At 42.0% G+C, this 22,197-nt stretch overlaps 1 protein-coding gene across 4 annotated transcripts in view; it reads right to left on the bottom strand.

Annotated features, from left to right (window-relative positions):
* Positions 1-2,572: 2,572 nt before the first annotated feature.
* Positions 2,573-22,197, bottom strand: part of WDFY3 (WD repeat and FYVE domain containing 3) — a 190,105-nt gene continuing 170,480 nt past the window's right edge. For all 4 annotated transcript variants that reach the window (XM_080368510.1, XM_080368508.1, XM_080368509.1 and 1 more), the window contains 13 exons: positions 21,800-21,953; positions 19,240-19,331; positions 18,716-18,928; positions 15,829-15,976; positions 14,623-14,777; positions 14,038-14,196; positions 12,584-12,763; positions 11,296-11,478; positions 10,327-10,423; positions 8,952-9,281; positions 7,765-7,876; positions 7,221-7,418; positions 2,573-6,377 (listed from right to left, as the gene is read on the bottom strand). In XM_080368510.1, the coding sequence (XP_080224636.1) occupies positions 6,257-6,377; positions 7,221-7,418; positions 7,765-7,876; positions 8,952-9,281; positions 10,327-10,423; positions 11,296-11,478; positions 12,584-12,763; positions 14,038-14,196; positions 14,623-14,777; positions 15,829-15,976; positions 18,716-18,928; positions 19,240-19,331; positions 21,800-21,953 (2,142 nt within the window). In that variant the 3' untranslated portion in view covers positions 2,573-6,256. The remainder of the gene's footprint in view (positions 6,378-7,220; positions 7,419-7,764; positions 7,877-8,951; positions 9,282-10,326; positions 10,424-11,295; positions 11,479-12,583; positions 12,764-14,037; positions 14,197-14,622; positions 14,778-15,828; positions 15,977-18,715; positions 18,929-19,239; positions 19,332-21,799; positions 21,954-22,197) is intronic.

The raw sequence follows: 22,197 nt of genomic DNA on the forward strand, positions 1-22,197 counted from the left end.
TGTTTAAGTTCTGGTCCCCTTTCTTACATATTCCCATTCTTTGGGGCCAGCCACACACCCAATGCAACGTCACGTCACTCCCCCAGTCTTTCTGGCACAATCCGGCTCCCGACACACCCGTCCCCTTTCATTGCTCACTTACCCCATCCTCTCTACGCTGTGTGGCACACCGACCTCGCTAGGCAATCAACACCGCGTCCCAGCACAGGGACAGACGTGTTCCGCTGCCAACAATTCTCTAAAAATACATATGTGCATTGTTTACAATGGGATCCAGCATAAACCACTTCGAGCCTAGAAGGCAGGCTCCGAACCTTGCCTTTCCGAGCTGTCAAAGTCATCGCAACCATGATGAAAGACAATTTAGTCACAGCAGAACTGCCACAAATTTGGCAACAACGGGCTAGGCTGCGGCACTACTGCAGAACGAAATGCTGCATTTTTTAGCTCATAGCTCCTCCCCGCCCCGAAACCAGGTACCGCACAACAGGCACACCCGACAAACGCGTCGGAAAACCTGGCCACGTGTTTTAGCTGCTGAATTGAGTACCCGGCCCCAGGAGCTGCTTCTGCGTGGCAGGAGCGCTGCTGGAGCCACAGTTCAAGGGCAGGGCACTCCCAGGGAGCTGGCCCCTCACTCATCTGCTGCCTTCCTTCACTCCAAATCCGCTGCTGGCCTGTCTGGTGCCTCTTGGGGCATTTCTGGCTCCAACCCCAACATCTGAGCTGCCATGAATTTCACAGGGCACTGTTCTTGCTTCTCCCGGACCCAGGTTTAGTGCAGGAACCTCACAAAAGGCTACGGAGCTCCTAATTAATCATCCTTCTGTTTGTCTGGACAGAAAGGAGCCGAACTAACTCTCCCAACACCCAGTTTGCAACAGGGACTCTAAATTGTACGATCTTAACATTAACATCGAAGTCCGTGCTCCACGTGGCGTGGATGAGACTGCACTTTCCCGATCAAAAGGTCCATCAGGCCCTTTCCCAATCAAAAGGTCCACGGCCCCTGCTTGCTCCTGGCACCTCCACTCTCCACTACGCCTGAGGGATGCTCCAGCCACAGCACAGCCTCTGGCTCCACAAACCCCTTGAAAAATTCAAAGGGCAATTATTTTTGTTTGTTTGTTTGTTTGATCGAGGCAGGCTTCTCAGAGACCTGCGGAAGGGAGTATTTTGCACAGGCAACAGGCTGGCAGAGGTGGAGAGCAGCACGTGCACATTGGGATGCTGTGGGCACGAGGGCCACAAAACCACCGCACAAAGCCGGCTCACCTTCCTGAAGCTGAGCAGTGCCTCCACCTGACTTCACAAGCCGTGGAGACGAGGCGCTGCAGTGCACTCTGTAGGCAGGATACGACACTAATTGCAAGTTCTTTGTGTCATTCAAAACGCTGCACCGAAGTTAAGCACAGATTAGCTAACATAATACGGCACAGATCAAAGCAGATGGCTAACTCATCTTTTGCTCGTGGGAAAATGAGGTTGAAATACTGAACGGTCCAGCTGCGCACACCAGCCTGGAGCTACTGTGAGGAGGGCAGCGATGCCAGACCCTACACCCCGCGGGCAGCATGGTTTACTAGCTCAGAACGCTTTGATGAAGCTCATTCCTGACCCACTCCATGACAGCAGAATAGCATGCCAGGCTGCAGCTGCCAAGTGTCTGCAGGTACACCGAGAAGTATAGTAATTCCCCTGTAAATGTTAAAATAGGAAACATTTTTTTTCAGTGTATGGAAAGATTTAAAATACAGAAAACCCCGCATGAGAAATACTTGGCGCCTATGAAAAGCAGACATTACCAACGCTATGTAACCAAGACATGGCTTAGGAAGGCCACGAAAACTGCTTCTGTAATTACTGCTTAAGAGCACACTTATAACTAAAAACCTGGAAGAGTTCATGGAAGGGGTCAAACACAGTGAGCACAGACAGCTAAGTTCATCCGTAGAGCAGTTCCTTTTCTTTTACAACCAAAGATATCACTACTGGCAAATACGATGTCAATTCAGGTGCTCCTCAGCCAAGGAACAGGGGAGCCCCAACTGCATCAAAGCCTGCTTTTTACTTGGAGAAAAACTGTTAGCCACCAGTGTTGGCATGTTATCAACTGCCAACATGACACCCCCCCCCCCCCCCCCCCCATTCTGTAGCATTACCAGCTAAGCAAAGTGTATAAAAATGGACTAAAGAATAAGTAAAATATTTCAACATTTGGGAATCTTAGGCTGTTTCTCACCACAGAAGGTTCTGCTCTAGTAGTCCTTCCCTCCTCGGAGAAGATGATTTAAATTGGATTTTCATACTTCCTCCTCTTCCACTGTCCTTTATCCAGCACGACTTAAATCATTCTTTTCTGTCTGCTTTCTCTATATTGGTACAGCCTATTCTATACACTGTCCAATTCTGCTGGCTTCTAAAATTGACACTTATAAAGCAAAAAAGAATAAAGGAAGACACATAATTTCACCCTGCATCATCGTGGATGACCGTACTCAAAAACCGTTAACAAGCAACAGAAATTTACTCCTCAGGATGATACAGAAACACGTTACTCACTAGTTACCACTCCCATGTTAAAAACATTTATTCAGCTGCAAATGTTGCGTCTTTCCAACAAACGCAAAACAGCTTTTTGGTGGTAAATAGCAGGTATTTATTTGAAATGAAAAAAATACTTCAGTACCTGAACTATTGCATTTAATCATGTATTGTTGTAACTGTGTTACTCTACCTTTTTGCATTGGAGACAAATATACAATGAACATTCAGATATCACAGATTGCACACTAGATAGTAAATCGTCAGGCCTTTTACGTAACCACCAAAAAACAGATATTGGATTCTGCAATATAGTACAAAATTCCACACTCCAGTCTTAGCCAGTTATCTTCAATTTTCTCCTGATGCTGTACAAATAAATGGCCATTTAACTAGGGCTTACAAGTTAATAACAGGACAAAAAAAATATACATTGCACTGACACAAAAAGTCAGCTGTGTTAATAGTCATGCAACAAGTAACCAAACTTGCTGAAATTAAAAATACTTTCTAAAAACAGTTTTAACTGCATAAGTATTTTATACACAGTTCATTTACTGAAACAAAAGGAGTCTTTAAATGATACAAAGCAAATATAAGTTTCTACCAATTTTATACATAAGAAAGTGCAAAATAACTTATCTAAAGTGTTTTGCTATTGAACTGATGAACGTCGGCTGGAGGCAGCCAACCCCCTCCCAGAAGCATGACATTACAGTTGCACACTACATACGAATGTTAAGAGTACGTGAATAAGTATACTACAAAGAACAAGGCAGGAGAAGACGCGTGAGGTACTTGCAGAGGATACAGTCTACTAATGTTAGTGTACATGAGTATATTTTTGCTCAACAGATTTTTACATGGAAAACAAAGCAAGTATTTGCATTAGAAGCTTGAAAGAAATGGAAAAAAAACCCACTCCCAAGTGAACAAAACAGTTGCCCACAGCACCAGCTGCCAGAGGAAATATGAGCAGGTGTGTTTTTTCCCCTCCACCTCCTACAAGCAAGAACGTGGGTTTTGGAACAGTGCAACTAAAGAATAAAGTCAGAGGGCTGTGGTGATTCAGTTGCAAAATGTAAATTGGGACTAAGTTCTATGCTACAGGACCTGTAAAGAATAACGACCTGGGTATGCTGCCCATCGTCGGAAGCGTAGCACACCACCCGTGTAACGGGCTCACACAGCCGAGAGCAGCTGCCTACCTCTTCACTGACGGCCCACCATCTCCACGACCCTGCGTTAGTACTATATGCCAACTGTTTTCTTTAGTGTTTGGATTATATCAGTGCTATTGCCATAAATAAATATTGTGTTTATTACGGTTTAATTACGTGTATTATTTAATACAAGTTCCAGTCCGTAGAAAAGAAGGCTTCCTTAAATTTGGGTTGGATTTGAAATCTGGAGGCAAGGGGAAGAAAACTCTGTGGACTCAAAGGCATTTCCGAGTTGTTAAAAGAGCCTTTTCTTCAAACCAAAACGTTAAGGCCACTCGCCTGTCTTCTGAACTATGCTGGTTTCGCATCATTTTGGGAAGGGTGAAGGCAACGTTAGAGAGAACAGCTGAACACAGAAATTCCAGTGCTCCGCACATGCTTACTGAGGACCTCTTCTTGTTTTTAGGGACAAATCTGTCAGGGTAGCCATGCAGCCTGGCTACTTGGATCATCACTCTTTGGATCTAAAGGGATCTATTTGGGTCAGCTAATCTCAACAAACCTGCATTTACTCAACAGTGTGCAAGGGCTCTAGAGAAGCCTTTCTGTTCATTTGGGGACCTAGTATACATACCAAAACAGGAATATATCTCATTTTACAGACCAGCACATACATAATAAACAAACATGTATCAAAATACATATTTAACCTTCAGTGCATAAACATGTGATACCAGGGTAAATAGTAAGTGGTCAGGATTAACAAATTATTCACCGCTAGAAGCTCAAATCAAGGGAAGACAGGTGTACCCCCCCCAGTGCCAAGAACCTTCTGGAAGGAACTCACACCACCACAGAGGGCCTGGCATTTTCGACGGTGCCATTCTGATGACAGTGCCAGTTTTAACCATTTGCTGTCCCAGGGCCACAGTCTGCCCAAACCATTCCAAGCGAAGGATAACCTCATCGTCTTGAGTGGAGGCACCCACTGAAGTACTAGCGGAGCAAAAGCAGGGCCACCTGTCTTCTGTTGGTTTGGGTCCTATCCTTACCGCTATTTAAAAGAATCCATTGTGAATAAATCTAGATCTAGATCAGTTTGTCACCCATTTACAAAATATATACACATACGTTAAAAAACAAAACCAAGCCAAACACCAGCCTGCCCCCTGCACCCCCCCACCCCCCCCCACCCCCCACCCCCAAAACCCACTGGCAAGACCTCATTCAGAAATTAAGTCCATGGGCCTATCTCTGATGCACATGTTCCAATCCCAGTGGGTTTCAGTGTCTCTACTTCCTCCCACATGTAGTGCAAAATAAATGACAGAGTAGTAAAAAAATACTGCGATTGAATTCATATTGGAACTTAAAAACCATAATGGAAATCTACTGCTGTCCTCAAGTTGATGTCATGTGCCGAAACATGAAGATAGCTCTTAGAAGCATTTCTGACATGACTAATATCACCCTGTTTTACAGCAATGCCTATTGTTCCAGAAGTTTTTTTGCAAACAAGCTACAGGACGACAGCGGTTAAATTTTACGCACAAGGAATTCATTCTGTACCTATATATGCAAGCCAACTGATATTGACTAAAGAAGGTAAAAGCTGGTTCTTGCACTGCATGAATCAGCTGCTAATGAACATTAAGTAATTAACAAAACTGCAGCTCTGACATATGTATAAAAGAGGCCTTATTAAATATGAACAACACTGAGGTGGTAAATAGTTTGGTATAAAATGCAACACAAGTGTACAATTTAGTTCCTGGTTATCTTACAGCTAGAATAAAATACTCCAAGTCCCATTCTCAAAAAATCTTTTTTTTTTTTTTTTTTGAAAAAATCTATGAATAGCCTTACTTAAATTAAGATACTGTGGGCAACTGAAAGAACAGACATGCACAGACTGGATTTTAAACAGAAATATGCATAATGCCTTCGAGTCTTCTGGTTTTGTTTTGTTTGTTTTTGTTTTTGTTTTTTTTTAAAACATTCGTATTTAAATTGATAGATGAGATAAAGATGCCACACAAAGTATAGTGGTTAATCTGAAGTCCCATGTAACAGGCAGTTAAGTTCATATTTAGATAAAAAGGCCATTATACCTATTTACAATATACACAGTTGCTTGCGAAGAAGGCAGATTTACAACTATCTTCTAAAAAGCCTTCCCCTCCCCCTCCCCCCGATAAAGATAACTACCTCTACAAAAACAAGACAAGAACGGGTATTTAGGATAAGTGAGGATCTTCTCCATAGCCACGTCAACATAGGTTTAGGAGTTGACAGTTCTATTGGATTTGCGGTTATTAATCATGTCTTCCTGGGCCTTGCTCTTCTCTTAATTACGCTGTTAGCCTCATTTACCTTCTGTCAACACAAATCAATTCAATGATCCCTTTTTACTTTTAGTGCTTAAAACTCAGTATAAACCTAAGTGTAAACAGACAATATTCTAATCCCTTCCGATCACTGCGTGATACTCTCACTAGTTCTTGGAGCGACCACGGGGCTGGCTGGGGTCTCCGTTTGCCAGCACCCCATCAATTTCTGGGCCCCTCCTCTGAACCCCTCTCATGCTGCAGGTTGTAGAAGCAGTTCTGGCAGACTCTGACTGGTGATGAAATCTTCAGACGCTTGATTTCAGACTGAAACCTACTGCACCTGCAGAGGAAAACAAACATCGCTATCAACCCAGGTCTCCCCCCAACCTAGCCAGTAGTTTCTATCGAGGTGTGGAAATTATCATAACTGTTTCAAATCGCAGAAAAGCGGCATTTAACTTGTATGATCCTCACAGAATCAATGCAACAACTGCGTGAGATGTAGCTTAAAACCAGCTTAGTCTCTGAACTTTTGTCACCAGTTTAAGCTCAAAGTAGAGCTACAGAGATGAAACTAGAAATACCATTCCTGGCCCAGTGGACCAGACAGGAGAGGCTTCCACCTGTTTCTGGGTAAGGGGAGCTCACACACATCCTGTGTATCATACATCTTGCCATTTGAGGCTGCACGCTGCTGGCTCCTACATCAGCATTCCTTACAGTCCTGCACACCATTCATATTTTGACCGGGTTACTTGTAGACTGCCAAGAAAAACTAGTTGCTGCCAAAGAAGTTTGTTTGGCTGTTTGGGTTTTTTTTGGTGGTTTGTTGGGGTTTTTTTGTGTTTTTTTGTTTGCTTGTTTTGTTTTGTGGGTTTTTTCTTCACTAAGTTCATTTGTCTAAAGCTTTTCCCAGATGGGCAACCGGGAGGTTTTCAAAGCTGCAAGCAGATTTCATTCTCTCCTCATATCTGTCTTGCTAACTGGATTTATAAAGGGGCTAGTCTGTCTTTTCTAACCCCTCGCTGGAAGTTTTGAGAGTTCTGATGTTTTTTTCTTCACCAGTTCTGTTTTGGCAAGGGAAACCTCAGTCTTTCAGCAGAGTTCCATGGTATGCAACAGCTTTACCCAGCCTAAAATTCTGTACGGAAAAGAGCCCAAAGGAGACCATTGGCTGACTTACTTCTGACAGAAGAGCTGCCCACAGTTCCTGCAATGGTGACGCCTCTCAGTGAGTGAAAAACGGACCGAGCAGCCCGAACAGCTGTCTCCCCCCTCGTCCTTCACCCAGTGATCGGCTGCAGATCGGCCAGGCTGATCGCTTACGGACCAGCTGAACACCCTGCCTCGACCATCCCCAATAAGAATTCTGCTGTGATCTCTGTAAGAAAAAAAAAAAAGCTTTCTTGCCACAACTCTGTCAGTAACACACAGACATCGATGACCAGTTTTACATGCCACAATATGTAAAACCACTGGCATAGTAATTAATGCACAAATTAGGCTGGTATGACTGAGAACCGAAGCTGTAACAATACACTGTAACATCACGCAGCTGAGTAAGCCTACTTATTTTAGCAGTTTTTTAAATCTCAGTCCTTGAACACGGCTGCCCTAACCAGAAGTACCACAAAACAGCATTATGCAAAGAACAGCGGCTGCTTCGTACCGCTTCCCACTGACAACACTGAAAACATGTTTTAAGCAATCGTTCGCAAGCTACTCACTTAGAGATGCCAAGTGCAGTGATTTCTGCTGGATGTGCGTTGTCTTTGCGATCAAATGCCGTGTGCATAGTTAGTTTGCTTCTAAACACCAACTGACGCTCCCATCTGTATCCTAAAAATAAGTGGGAAGTAGGAGGGGAAAAAGCAAATCTGCTTGTTCTTGGTTTTGTTTCCTCTTCCCCCAACATACAGGTATGTGTGACTTTCTAGAAAGAAAAAACCTCCCCTCAGAGATCACTCTCTATGACTCAATTTCCACTCAGGGAAAACCTATTTTTCAACTGATTCGCAATGCATGTAAGAAAGGAAAGGATACAAAACAACGAACAGAGCCTCCCATGTCCCTAAGTCCATCTGGGAGCTGCAGAGGATGGTGACATACGCAGGGAGGCCCTGTACCAAAGCCTGACAGAGGTGGGATAGCTTCCTTTTTTATTTTAATTATTTTATTTTATTTTTAAAGTGAAGACTCAGATTTCCAACTATCATTAATTTTCTTTATGAAAGCTCCTACGATGCTGTGTTTTGAGTACGTGACTAAACCAGTTTTGATGGCATAGCAGCGTTTTGGCCATTGCTCAGCAGTACTTGCAGAGTGTCAAGGTTTTCTTTTTTTCGCTGCTCTGCCCCGCACTCCCCGTCAGGAATTTGGAGGTGCACAGTAAGTTGGGAAGGGACACAAGCTGGACAGCTGACTCAGACTGAGAAAGGGATGTTCCACACTGTGTAACATCATGCTCAGCAATCAAACTGAGAAGAGGGTTTTTTGGGGAAGGCAGCCATTCGCTCAGAGACTGGCTGGTCATCATTCTGCTTGTGGGAAGTGGCAAAGCCATTGCCTGTGCATCACTTCCTTTGTCTTCCTCTTTCCTTGGTTTATTAGACTATCCTTACCTCGACTCACAAGCTCCTTTCCTTTTCTTCTTTCTATTCTCTCCACCATCCTGCTGCAGGGGTGTTGTGGTGGGTGACTGGCTTAACTGCCAGCCAGGGTAAAGAGACCACAGCTTCTCAGGAAAAGCTTGAACAACACGCAATATTTACACACCAATTTTTCTCTTCACCAACCATTTTGGAATTTATCAGCCACCCCTGCTCAGAGCTGCACAGACAGAGACAGACTGCCTCACGGGTCAGTGCTGAAAGCACCTTTATCTGACAGAGGAGGCGTGCCCCATTTCTTTTACCTGGTTTAAGCTTGCTGTAGTGCCGTGCTTCAGCATAGCCGGGGTGCGGGTGGTTAACCTGAGCGTGGGGATGCATTTTTGCTTGCCCCTCAGAATAATTCACAAAGATAAAGCCATCCTTCTCATCCAAGCTGAGCTGGTCTGACCAACGCCTGGAGTCATCAGAGCCACTGTCTGCTGACCACGCTGCCGCTGCTCTGTTTGATGACGACCTCGGCCTGTGGCTGGTGCTTATGGGTTGACTCTGGCTCTCCTGCAGTTTCATGTCCTGGCTAATGCATGGATCATCTGCCTCAGAGTCACTGCTGTCCTCTTCGTGGGCTTCCTGCCCTGGATTCACCCAACAGGAGAGAAGATGTTAGCAAGGCTGCTTTGAGCCTGAGCTTTTTCCCTATGCTGCTGCTACGCTACCTACAACCCAGCAGGTACCACCACAGCATGACTAGAGGGAAAGTGCATGCAGGCACCTCAAAGCCTTTGCAGAGAGTCATCTCCTGCCAGGAATCACACTATTCATCTTTTTTGCGCTGGTCTGTCAGAAAACAGCACTCTTTAGCTGAAGCTATTTCCTATGATAGGCCATCTGAGTCAGGCTACCACAGACATAACGAGTGGTATTTTCAAAACCGCTCATTAGCAAACCAAACCCTGCTGCCTTTCGGCAAAACGTACACAAGCAAGCACAGTCAGTCATGCTGAAACTCTGGCTGACAGAAACAGCACGCAGATTTCCTAATAAAAGGGTTTGTTAATACAAAAAAAGCAACTGCCGAAGATACTTATATTCCTAGTGACACTGAAGAAAAGAAATGTATTTATACAATAATTACTAATGAGTATTATGAGATATAGATTCAAATCCAGATAGTATCTTGAATATGAAGAGGGCAAGAGGAAGATGAGAAGGCTAAAAGGAACACCCATCAAGAATGGACCAGCATCTTCCAGCAGGGGAAAGTGATATGGCCAGCACTGCTTGTCTATACAGCATGCTGTTCCATCAGTAAATATAAATATTTTTTTTTACTCTGACGTTATGCTGTAATTCCATAAAAGAAAATATCTAGCTTTTGGACAACAGTAGCATCCATTGGGTCCACTGATAACAGAAACAACCACACACAGAGCAGTTCAATCTTCACAGATGAAAAAGCTATGATGGGCATGATTTTTCTTTTAGCAATATGAAACTACTGTAAGGAAGATGGTGAACAATGAACTCAGTTGCTCTATTTATTATGCCCGGCTGGATGTCTATTGCCTTCTGAGACAAAATCCCCATTGTCCATTCTGCACTGTATAACCACAGGTATATAACCTGTATAACCTGTGTATAGCAAAGATCAGATGACAATACACCTGTCAGGAGACATACCTATTTGTGCTTCCTGACAATCCTCTTGCATTTCCAGCATCTCCACAGGCTCTGGAGCTGGTGTTTCTGGTACTTGCAAGAACTCCATCCGCCAGAACTGGAGAGAGAGGGGATAAGAAAGTGGCACATCCTGAACACTTAGCTTTCTTCTGAGCTACTTCTAGAGTGGAGATGGCTTATTAGAACTGTGCATTTGCACTGCTAGAACAAGAGGCAGGTCACATGATACCTGTTTTTGGCAGCTAGATACTGTAAGAGGACATCTGTGTTCATGCCTGAATCACAAATGAGCAAGTCTTGTGCCGTTATTTAACATTTTAGCTGTTCAAATAAAAAACCATCCCCTCCGCACAGCAATCTGACCAGCAAACTCCAGTTAAGGCAGACTCAGGACTGCACACAGTACTGAAAATTGGGTTAGACTCGCAGTGATCAGGGATGTCACCAAGTTCCTCTTTCCTTTTCAGGCAGCAAAATGAGTTGTCTCAAGGTGCATACCACAAGAGTGGTGAATGAAAACTACAATCTACAGGCAGGAAAGCCAGTGATCAAAAAGTGACCAAAAGAGAGCAGGAAGGAAAAATGTATGCTGCTGACTATCACTAGTTACTACATCACAATGGCTGCATCAAAAAGGAGAAGGAAAACTGGAAGACTGCATAGGAATGTCAGCTCACTGAAAAAGTTTTCCATGAATCTTCAGTGTTCATTTAACATGTGGACAGGATACAGCATACCACCCTGTGCAGAGATGGCACGGCTGGTTCCAGCACCAAAAGCAGTCTGCATTGCCTACCCAGCCTGGACTCCCCTCCTTCCTGCAGGGCTGATTGTTCAGGTGGAGCACTCAAGTGCAGCAGGTCAGCTTCTGGGACTGGCCAGGGCATGGTGTTGGATAGACATGACTTCTCTAACTACTACTACTAAGGCATAAACTTATTTTTCCAAGCAGTGATTCCTGGTACTTACCCGGACAACTCCATCTGAATGTCCTGTTACAATGACGTTCTGGGTATCCCACTCATTCATCTCCGACACAAAACAACACATTATTTGCTGGCTCCGGCCAGTGAAAGTGTTTACGCTTGCAGTAGGGCTGCCATTAATGCTCCATACATGGATGTAAGTGCCAGCACATGACACAATATCCCCCTGCAAAGACAAATAACACTTCTGTATTTCAACACAAGACTCAGGTTTTCTTCAGCAAAAATATAAGCCACGTTGATTTATAAGCCAACTTCAGTCACCAAGCCTGGCACTTTTCAGGAAGTTCTATTCAAGCTGAGTTTGGCCACCTAAACAAATCTTTAGGATGATACGCATTTTTTTTAATTGTACATAGAAAACCACACTTAGTAACACTCTGTTTGTTCTATTTACAGCACACAATGAGTAGACCAGTTCCTCCACTTCTCACAGCATAACAATCCAACAGTGTATTTTCAGTACTTTCCCTTCTTGGTTTTCAAAGGCTCTGCTCATGTTGCCTCTGCTCTTTTTCACAAACATGTACCACTTTAACCTTCATTTGCTTCCTCATTAGGAAAAGAGCAAGAGATGGTCCAAACTAGTGCATAGGAGAAACACGAGCTGCAGTCTAAAACACTGGCAACACTACAATCATGAGACTACTAGCAGCTAATAAACTGTACCTCTTGCTACCTCCTCCTTGCATTACAGCCCCATTTTGTCTTGCTTTCAGCCACTACTATTGCTTCAGCTGCTACAAGGTCCATCCAGCCCTGATGGACCAGGTACATAAAGTTTCAAGCTGGGCAAATCCTTTCTGATATGTATGGGAGCTGGATAAGCGGCAGCCCATAACTTATAGGACCGCCACAGAGACAAGCTTTTAGGGCATGTCTGTTTCCACTATGATTATCACTGCAGCTTCATCCAAAGCATCTTCCGCCTCCTTTAAATTAAGCGTAAAAGAACAGAAGTCAATCAAGATCACATAGAAATCTTTTCTTAGCTCCTGTGGTAGGTTTGACAACCCACTTTGAATGCCACACTAGCTATACTGCTGCCAGCACTGTCAATAAGCTCTTCTGAGCTCAAGCCACTCTGCATGGAATAAACACACGCGTGCCTCTGGAGAAACGACGCACCCTAAACCAGCTAGTTACTTTTCAGACAAGTTATACAAGTTTTGCCAAACTAACAGAAGAGCCTAGCTTTTTCTTTGGTTTAACAATTTCTGACACTTGTTACTGTTCCCGCTGCACATTGCTGAATGGGATTTGTTTCTTACCGTTAATTCATTTATACAGAGTGCTGAAACTGGAGCCTTGTGACCTCGAAGTTGTGTTAGAAAAGACAGTTTATTCAAATCCCAGATGATGCAGGTGCGATCCCGTGATCCACTCACAATGATGTGATAAGCTAGAGAAGCTGTCAGGCATGTGACAGTGTCAGTATGACCCAGTAACGCCTGCAAAACAAAAGTCAGGAGGAACAAGCTGCAATCAGGAGAGAGCACAAAAATTATTACATTAAATGCACTTACATTAATGTCTTACCGAAAGATGCAACTGACTTACAAATCCTGAGCTGGCAATTATTTTTGTAACTGAAAGTGACAGGAGTAATATTTTTTCCCCATTTAAAAAGTACTCTCACAAAACCAAATTTCAAGGGTCTAATGTTATATAGCCTTCTACTGAAAAAAACCACCTCCAAAAATGTATGGAACAGGAATCTAGAATGCAGTCAGATTACTGCAGTTCACTTGGTTACAAATCACTGGCTAAGTGAAATGGCCTTCAATATGCTGCCCTGAAATTTAAGGGACAGTGTTTTATCTTGCACTGGTTTTAAAAAAACACTTTGGAAACACAGCTTCGGACAGTTGTTGGAGACCACACAAGGGAAGTTACTAAATATTTCTCTAAATTCCTTTTCCCTTAAGTTTGAGTGGAAGCTTTCCTCTGGAAAAGTCCTACTATCAACGCGCCAACAGGAACAGGAACATGTAACAATAATATGTAACAATCTAGCTACCTATAACAATGAATCACAGCTTCTAGTACATTTTGAGGTAATTGTTTTGGGTTTTTTTTTTGTGGGTGGGTTTTATGGTTTTGGCTTGGTTGGTTTTTTTTTAGCAAACATGCAAGACTCAGTCTGCACTTAGCTACAACTGGTTTTAAAGCACAGGTGCTTTTTTTTTTAGATTAGAAGTTGATGTTCTGAATTAACAAAGCAAGAAAAGCTTCAAGTGATCCTGAACTGGTATACTCTGCTTCACAAACATCACTGCCAGAAAAAGCAAGTTTTGCACACAAGCGTAATTTAAATATATACATCACACAAGTGTAATTTAAAACAAAAAAATATCAAAAAGGAAATTGAACCTTAAGACAGTCTCCTTCACTGCCCTCCCTGACACAGATGGAGGTATTTTACATACAACAATACAATAAATCAGATGATCTCACAAAACATGCCTGTATAATTTTGGTAACAATACTACCAAATTCTCCGTCTCTCCGAAGAGCTCCTTGTGATCAACCACCCTTAAGAACGATGTCATTTTGAAAACAGATTTTGCCTGCTTTCAATGCAGATCAGTACCCCGACTCCTCAGTTCCCCAAAGGTCTGCTGGACTTGTGGTTTCAAAGCTTATTATGTGAGCAATACCCTTTCCATGATTTTTTTGATCCTGTAACATCATTTATGTAAAAAGCATCTTTACTGTATTTTACCTGTTTCAGTGTGAGGGCTTTAGCTTTTTCTTTGGACATGCCCATTTCCCACACACACACCGCTGTACTTGTTCCTCCAGTGATAACCAGTTTGGGGTTGGGGCAAATGGCACACAGTATCTGACCCCATTCTGACAAACATTCATAAACAATTACTGCCTAAAAATAAAGAAAACAAAGAAGAATTGCTCTCAGGATTAGTGTTTGGTAGGATAAAAATAAAAACCCGAGTGCCACCCTGCAGGCTGGACCATTACGTAACTCAGAGCTGCTACATGCAGTTTTTCCTCAAACAGAAGCAATTTCAGCCTCTGCCATTAGATGCCTCCCAAGAGATGAGCTTTAACTGCATAGATTTAATTTAATTATGTTTTGCAGACCCGGTAAAAAATTACTATTAATTGGTTTATGTCATTCTGCCAGCGTTCTGATGAAGGCCACCAGATAGGGAGCAATAAAACATACACAGTCCAAGATTATTTCATTCACACGTGAAACAGATTTCCATTGTTAGATCTTTTTTCACTATTGAATACTAATGGCTTTTGGTGCATTCAGCACTGAAAAAAATTTCAGATTACAAACCTTGTCTGACTCGTAGGTACCCAGTCTACAGCTGAGGTCTGCATAGCCCCAAGCAAAAGTTTTATTCCATGTAGGTGGGATGAGAACTTTATTCTGTTCTACTGCCAGAATGCCTTTATCAGTACACACGATCTGTCCCACAGGCTCCTTGAGCTCTAAAAGAGAAGATGGGGTTATGTTTTATTGCTAGGCCAGGCAAATACTATCAGATCCCATTAAATACCTGATGCTCTGCAAAGGCAGGATCTCTGTACTGGATATGTTACACACATCTTTGTTTCAACTGCGATGATGGCAACTTTCAGTAAGTTCGTAACAAATGCAGGGCTAAGCACCATCAGCAGTGGCGAGAACACCCTGAGCGTCCCAGACAGCTCTGATCCTACATGCAATGCTGCAGGTGTTCTTCAGACAAGATGTGTGTGGTCATTAAAAGTGACTGTACCATTTTCAGCACAAGTAAATTTCTGGTATCGATTCCAACATCTCGGCCAAGCGTTCCCACAGGCTACATTCCTAACTAAAGCCCATGGTGTCCTACCTGTTTTTCCCCAAGCTTTGCAAATATAGATGAGTGCTTTCTAAATTCCTGTCTTACTACAGCGCAGCCTTACTATGTCCTGTGTAATAGTATGTCCTTCTCTCTTTACAGCAGGCAGGCACAGATTCATTTGACCAACTAGGAAAGACATCACCATAATAGCATTTACCTGCCTCACAGACAAATTAATTTTTGTTCGGTCCAATGTCAGATATGAAGCCAAACCCCACCATTTTTGTTTCAGTACAGCTACCAAACACCACCTTTCCTGGCAACACTTCTCACTATTTCTTGGCACTAAAAGAATAATAAAGAATCCTTCTGCTACAAAAATCACAAAAATTGAGGCTATCGCAGGTCCAAAAGCAACGTAACCTGAATATCGTTTGTTAAATTAAAACTTTAAAGAGGTGCTTGGGCGCAATTTTATCCCTCTTTAAAAAAACTTATATTAAACCAGCACAGGTGTGGTGCTTCCCAAGTACATTTTAAGGTAGCTAAGAACATAATCCTGCAGCTTAGGGTATTTTAAATTTGTTTTTCTCACAAAAGTACAGGCATTAAGAACATTAGAACCAAGAAAAACATGGAAAAGGATGATCTTGTTGAAACTCTGAATGCTCTGGCAAAGAAAGAGGAATAATTACTGCAGTTTTACAGTTTACCTTTCACTGGGGCAAGGGATGGCCGCAAGTTGTCCAAATGATGGAAAAAAATCTTGTCACCTGTGGAACCAGGGGGCACAGAGGTTCCCACAGCCTCCCCATTCAGTCGGCTTCTAACACGCTTTGGTGGGTGTGGTTTTTTAAAGAGCTGAAGTTCATGAAAAAATTAATTATCATCAAAAATTATAGGTTTACAAGAGCACAAGCTTAAAAAGATCACCAGTATGTCCAATTCACCTTCTAAAAATTCTGCAGGTTAGCAAATGTTACTTAACTGTTCTCAGTATTCACTACTAACTTATGTCAACTATTTCAGTAAGACTTCCACAAATCATGTGAAATCCAACAAGGATATAATAAGCAAAGTATTTTTAAAGCTACCTCCAGTTGCAAAAGCAGTTGAAGTAAAGCAAGCAAAAATCCCCAAGTTGACGCATAACACAGTATTAAACTCTAACTTAGGCCAAACCAAAAGCTAATTTTTGGCTTTGAAACAAACTGTGTCCCACAAACAGCAGCTCATGCACTTGGAGGCGGCCAGGCTACCAAAGAACAGAGTAACAGCATAGGTGGGCATGTAATTGGACTGCATACGACAACCATATAAAAGAAACACATCTTCAAACCTGATTATCTTCTGCCTAGCTTTTCATTACGAGTGATTGAATTTCAATTTTACTGCTTCAGTGACCATTCCTGGTATCTCAGATAGCGTTAAACAAGGTGATCATCACTTCTAATAAGTCATGTTCATCAATGACACACGCTATGGCTTATCACGTGATAAATTCATAATAAATGTCTTGGATGGTAGGTGCTATGTACTGTAACATTTAATAAGCATTGAATGTATGTAAGATTTTGATTACTCTTTTGCAGAAAGGTTATTACAGCACTGAAAGGAAAACTGAAATTCCAAGGCTCAAAGTTATTTTCCTTACAGCCCTTTGAGATGTTACACGTTTGCCTATCCAAAGCAGAAGAAACATGCATAAGCCTGAGGCAGCTGAGCTAGGAACATGCACACATGTTCCTACTGCTTGCACCTACACTCTGGGTACAAAGGGTAACAACAGGCCTATGTGCCACAGCTCTCCCTGAGCTACCACATGCCTCCCATCTAGCTGGGCTACGAGAATATGGAGAAGGCACATCATATACTGTTCACGTGGACAACTGATCTCAAAAAACGCCAATGCCAGCAAGAAAACAACCCACCCTCTTTGCTCCTTTGAGTGACTTCTCTGGCTTACTAATTCTGCTCTGCCCTTCCAGGCTGCGGCATCTTGGGACCCTCACAGAGCCTGCGAGGGCCCTCTTCCAAATGCAGTACCAGCTTTGAAATGTTTTGCAGCACAACTTTTTAACATGGGAAACAGAACCACCAGGTGCATTACCAGTGGAAGAGATGGGTTAAAGAAGATGTAGCCCTCATGTTACATCTCCATGCAACAAAGAAGTAAAAAAGTGCACAGCAGACACGTCACTGAGATAGCCTGCCGTAGATCCCCTGGGGAAAGTCACAGAGGGTCACAGCAAAACTCTAAGGTTACATAAAAACGTGCTCCAAGAGCACTCACCACCACAAATGACTTAAGGAAGGAGGTCTGAGTTTCACAAATTTATTGCAGTCTGCCTATTTCCTCTAGCAAAGCATCATGCAGTTTCTGGTAGATCTCATCACAGGTCTGTACCTAACAGGCATTTGAAGATTCAGGCAGACGTCCAAAATCAGCTGCAATGCTCTTCCACCGCCCTGCTCTCAGCCCCAGTCTTTACCTGCTTTAGTCGAGCTATGTCTGATTCTCATCACAACACAGTGATTGATTATTGTGTTAGAGGATAAAGCCCTACACCCACTACATATCTAGATTATTGAGAGAGCGCAAGGAACAAAAAGGCAAAAAGCAACCACAGGGGATAGATGAGCAGTTCTTAGCCTTCCTTCCAAGCAATGAGACACAGGCAGCTGTTAGAGGGTCCCCACAGGAAATGTCCTGTGGCTGTCCTGGAACGTTATGTGCTGCTGTAGTCTAGTTTCCCGCACATGGGTTGGGTTCCCAGTGAACTGCTGAAGGTTATCTGTGAGTTTCCACCAGATCTAGACTGCAAAAATTCACCAATGACATCTAAAAGTTTCACTGGACAGGAAAAAAAACCTAAAGAAATGCCTGAGAGAGAGAAAGAGAGAGAGAGAGAGAGAGAGAGAGAAACCCTCCATCTGCCCAAAAAACTAATGATCCACACAGTAAAACTTTAGATCGAATATTGCATTTAATACTTCAATGCAATCTCTCAAAGAGAACACAAACTTTAAAGCTGCACCAAAACCATGTCTATATTAATCCTTAACTATAGCTGTCCTACAAGATTCAGTCTTCTTCATTTAAATTTTGAGGTATTTTCCAACAGGTTCTCCAAATAAAAGATGTGGGCAAGCCCTACAGAGTGCCAAGAGACCGGTGTAAAAAAAGGAATCATAAGTTATTATAGAAATTCCTTCATTACAGGGAAACTTAAAATACCTAAGCACCAGGCAATACTTTGAAGTTGCACTTTCACTGCTCCCCTCTGACTTTGCAGCGGGAACATACTTTTTTGTTTTTGATGCTGATTTTTAGAGTTGAACCATAACTCACTTTGCCTTTACTTTAAGGGTGGAAAGAGGAAAGAAAAAGAAAAAAAAGACAACATTTCTATTATCAAGGAAAGCCCAAAGTTGATTGTTGTTGCATTTATGATGGAAACGTAAGTGATTTCACATCATTGGAAGAATATTTATAGGAAACACTCCCAGGTAGTTTCACTCTTAAAACTTTCCCATTCTATATTGATACATTTCAATTTGACTGTCATCTGGAAAATAAGAATTATATGATGGGTATACCTGCTTTGGTATCTGTCCAAAGTTATTAATGAATCCTATGGTAGCTGTCTCTTTTAATGGATCATTGATGTTATATATGTCCACTTGCCCCTCATAGAAGAGATGATGAAAGACATTTACAGCTTCTACTGCAGCAGGACCTTGCTGTTTATAGCCAAAGATCAAGTCAATCCACTCATGCAGATGTGCACTCACAAAGTCACATTCCAGAGCCTGAAATTCAAAGGGCATGCATTAAAACTAGCTGTATCCGTCACCACTTGAGTCTACTACACCTGCCACAAAGAAAAATGCAGAATATATTTTGACATATCCTTGTTATGTTTTGATAAAGCCTTGCTTCAAGTCTAGCCAAAAAAGAAGGGGAGGAAACACCAGTTCTACAGACCTTTGCAACAATTAGCCATCAACCCCGAATTCACGGACTGGCTAGTAGCTGTAACTGCACAACTCGAGCTTAGATTAATATGCAGTGCAAAGTCCCAACTGATGTTTTCTATTGCCATTATTAAATTACAAATTACCTCCCGATGAACTCTGATAAATTCACGAGGATCTCCTTTTGCCCATGGGGGTAGTATTACATCACCAAGTTTAGTGCCATTTTGTTTGCAACCTATTAAGAACAAAAGCAAACAAAACAATTGGAGAGAAGCATTGAAACTGAACTGCAACAATGGTGAAAAAAGCATTAAAATGTATAAAATTCTAACACCTTTCCTTTAAGAAAAGCAAGCCACTTCAGTCTTTTCTTTAAAATACTGTGTCATTTTTAAATGTCAGGCAATAAAACATGAAAAATTCTGCCTCAGTTGCTCATGCTTGCAGGAGGAAGAATTAAAATATTGACTTGAAGATGTGACAGTGTTTCAGCATCCGCTCTTCAAAACAAACATTACCTTTCTAGCTAGAAGCATAAATTAGATTATGCCTCCTCAGCCTTCACAACTTTACCATGCACAGTCTGTACTCACAACCTTTATGTTTCCCCATCAAGTGCTCTTGGAACATCAATATTTTGTCTTTATTCTTCTATTTAAGTAAATTTCTGCTTTTCTCTCCCTGCCATGGGAAATCAGACCCACTACTGCAGTGTGTGAAAGTTAATGAAAACAAGAGCCAGTAAAATAGCTTTCTGCAACCACTGCACAACCAGAATCTTGTTATGTTAGTTTAGCTTGCACATAAGCAGCCAACCCTGCTAACCGGGAACTGCTACCATAGCAGCTGTCCATTTTGTACCCAGAAAAATCAGCACAGCAAGGTTAATTCTCTTATCTCTTTTAGATATCCTTGTTCTTATTCTATGAGGAAAACTGGAATAAATGTGCTAGCCCAAATTTAAGAAAGGACATAATTTCCTGTATTTGGCATCTGTTTAGCACGTATATAGCAATGGCATGTCAACGGAGTATATTTTGAAGAAAATAAATCCCAGTGCAAGACAGTGTAACAGCAAAGTGCACTGAGAAGCCTTGGTGGGGAACAGTATTTCATCCCAGGATTTATTTTCTTCACCATACAAACATTCTGTACCAAAGAACAGAATTATTGTTTTACCCATGAGAATGGCTACGCATCACAGAGTACAGGCTAAATATTCATATCCTAACAGCAAAGAGCTAACTGGCATTCCCAACAGGCTTCACACCCACGGATATTGGTGATTCCCCTGGGCACGATCTGGCCACATACATTGATCTGGGTCCTGATAGCCCCTTTCCCACTCTTAACATTAAACAGTGACATGTTGTGATTACTAAAAGTGTATTTGTTGTTCCCAGTTATATTCTTGTTTTGTTGCTTGTTGCCAAGAGACAGTTCCACACTTCCTGTTAGCTCAGAGAAACACCAATGAATTTCCAATTTTATAGGGTACACAAGTACTAAGAACATTGTTGCAACAGAAACATGCTTCCCTCACCAGACTGAACCTTTGTCTCTTTTATCTGGGGAAAGGGGAGCAGGACTGCTACAGATTATAACACAGTCAAAAGTATCACACAGTTTTTGACAGTTGTTCATAACAAAACCTTTCCTACTGTTGTTCCAAATGCTCAATGAAGAATTTCTAAACTCTGATGGTCACAGTCCACAATTATCAGATACAATGCTGAGTGGACACGACCTCAGCATTTTTCAGGTAATGGCCATACCCTTCTGCATGAAATATAATTGGGTGAGGTTTTGCAGGGCCTTCTTTTGTTTTTGCCAGGTTGTGCTTCCGAATCTCTTACAATACATTTTGAAAAAAGGATTTGAGCCCATGAAAACCTACGACTTGATTAATCTTTATTATTGCTATTAGATTCACAGAAAACAGAAGCTTAGTGCCACTGTTAAGAGTGACATACAACCTAAGGGACATGTATCCCCTACGACCAATAGACATGAAATTTGCTGTTGAATAATCACTCTCACAAAAGCTAACTGCAACATTTCAACAAAACCTTTAGGAATACTTTAATAAAAGTGAGGACTGTCAAACAGATTTTGCAAAGCATAAAAATATTTGCAAAAAAGTTGGTGAACACCATCATGGAGTAGCAAGTTATGTGGAGAAAAATGCAAACCAGAGATACCCCAAGTAAAACATGATTTATATGTGGATTTCGAACAGGTAAAAAAAAACCCAAAAAATCAACTACAACACACCACTCCAAACAAAAATCCTTTTTGGGTATTTCGTTGTCTTGTTCAGCAATTCTCAGAACAAACTTCGCATTAACTGCATAAAATGAACACTTACTGCTTGAGAAAATACCCTAAGTCTGATAAATGTGAAAAAATAAATCTGAGGTATCACAGAGGAAATAAGAATTCCTGCTACGCTCTTCCTGACTAAAGGATGAGTTCTGAATCATTCAGACTTTCAAATCTAATACTGAATAAACATGTTGTATCAGGAAATATCAGAAGTAATCCTGCTTTTGCTTTCATGTCAAAACATGCAAGTCGTTCACAATTTTCTCATGCAGTTAAACAGACCTTTTTCTGCCCATATTACAAGACGCTTTTCTCGTGTTGGACTGTCTGCCACTTCTCTTACACCCGTAGCAACGCTATCAAGCTCTTTCTGCCTACCTAGGTCAAAATTGTTGGAATTGAGCAGGAACTCAGGGAGGTAGAAGAACTCTGGAATGAGCTCCTTCACATCTGCCATGTTGTGCTTTGACGCTGAATACCAAGCCTCCCGTACGCTGTGAAACATTCGGTCAGCCAGGTCAAAGTGACCGCCCTGCAGGACACAGCAAGAAGCACATCAGCATCAATCTCTCAGCACAGCAGATTTTGCCAAGGTGGCAAATCAGAACAACCTCTGCCCAATTAAGTTACCATAAAATGTAGCATGTTTCTTCCTTTAACACAACTGATTTAAACACAGCTGCAGTACTTTTTGGTGCAAATAATAGTAAACAGAAATAGCAATGAGATACAGATATACAGAATTTTAAGAAGAGAGTCACCTAGTCCTATTTCAA

This window comes from Falco punctatus (genome assembly GCF_963210335.1).
Source record: "Falco punctatus genome assembly, chromosome: 1".
Classification (NCBI taxonomy): Eukaryota; Metazoa; Chordata; class Aves; order Falconiformes; family Falconidae; genus Falco; species Falco punctatus.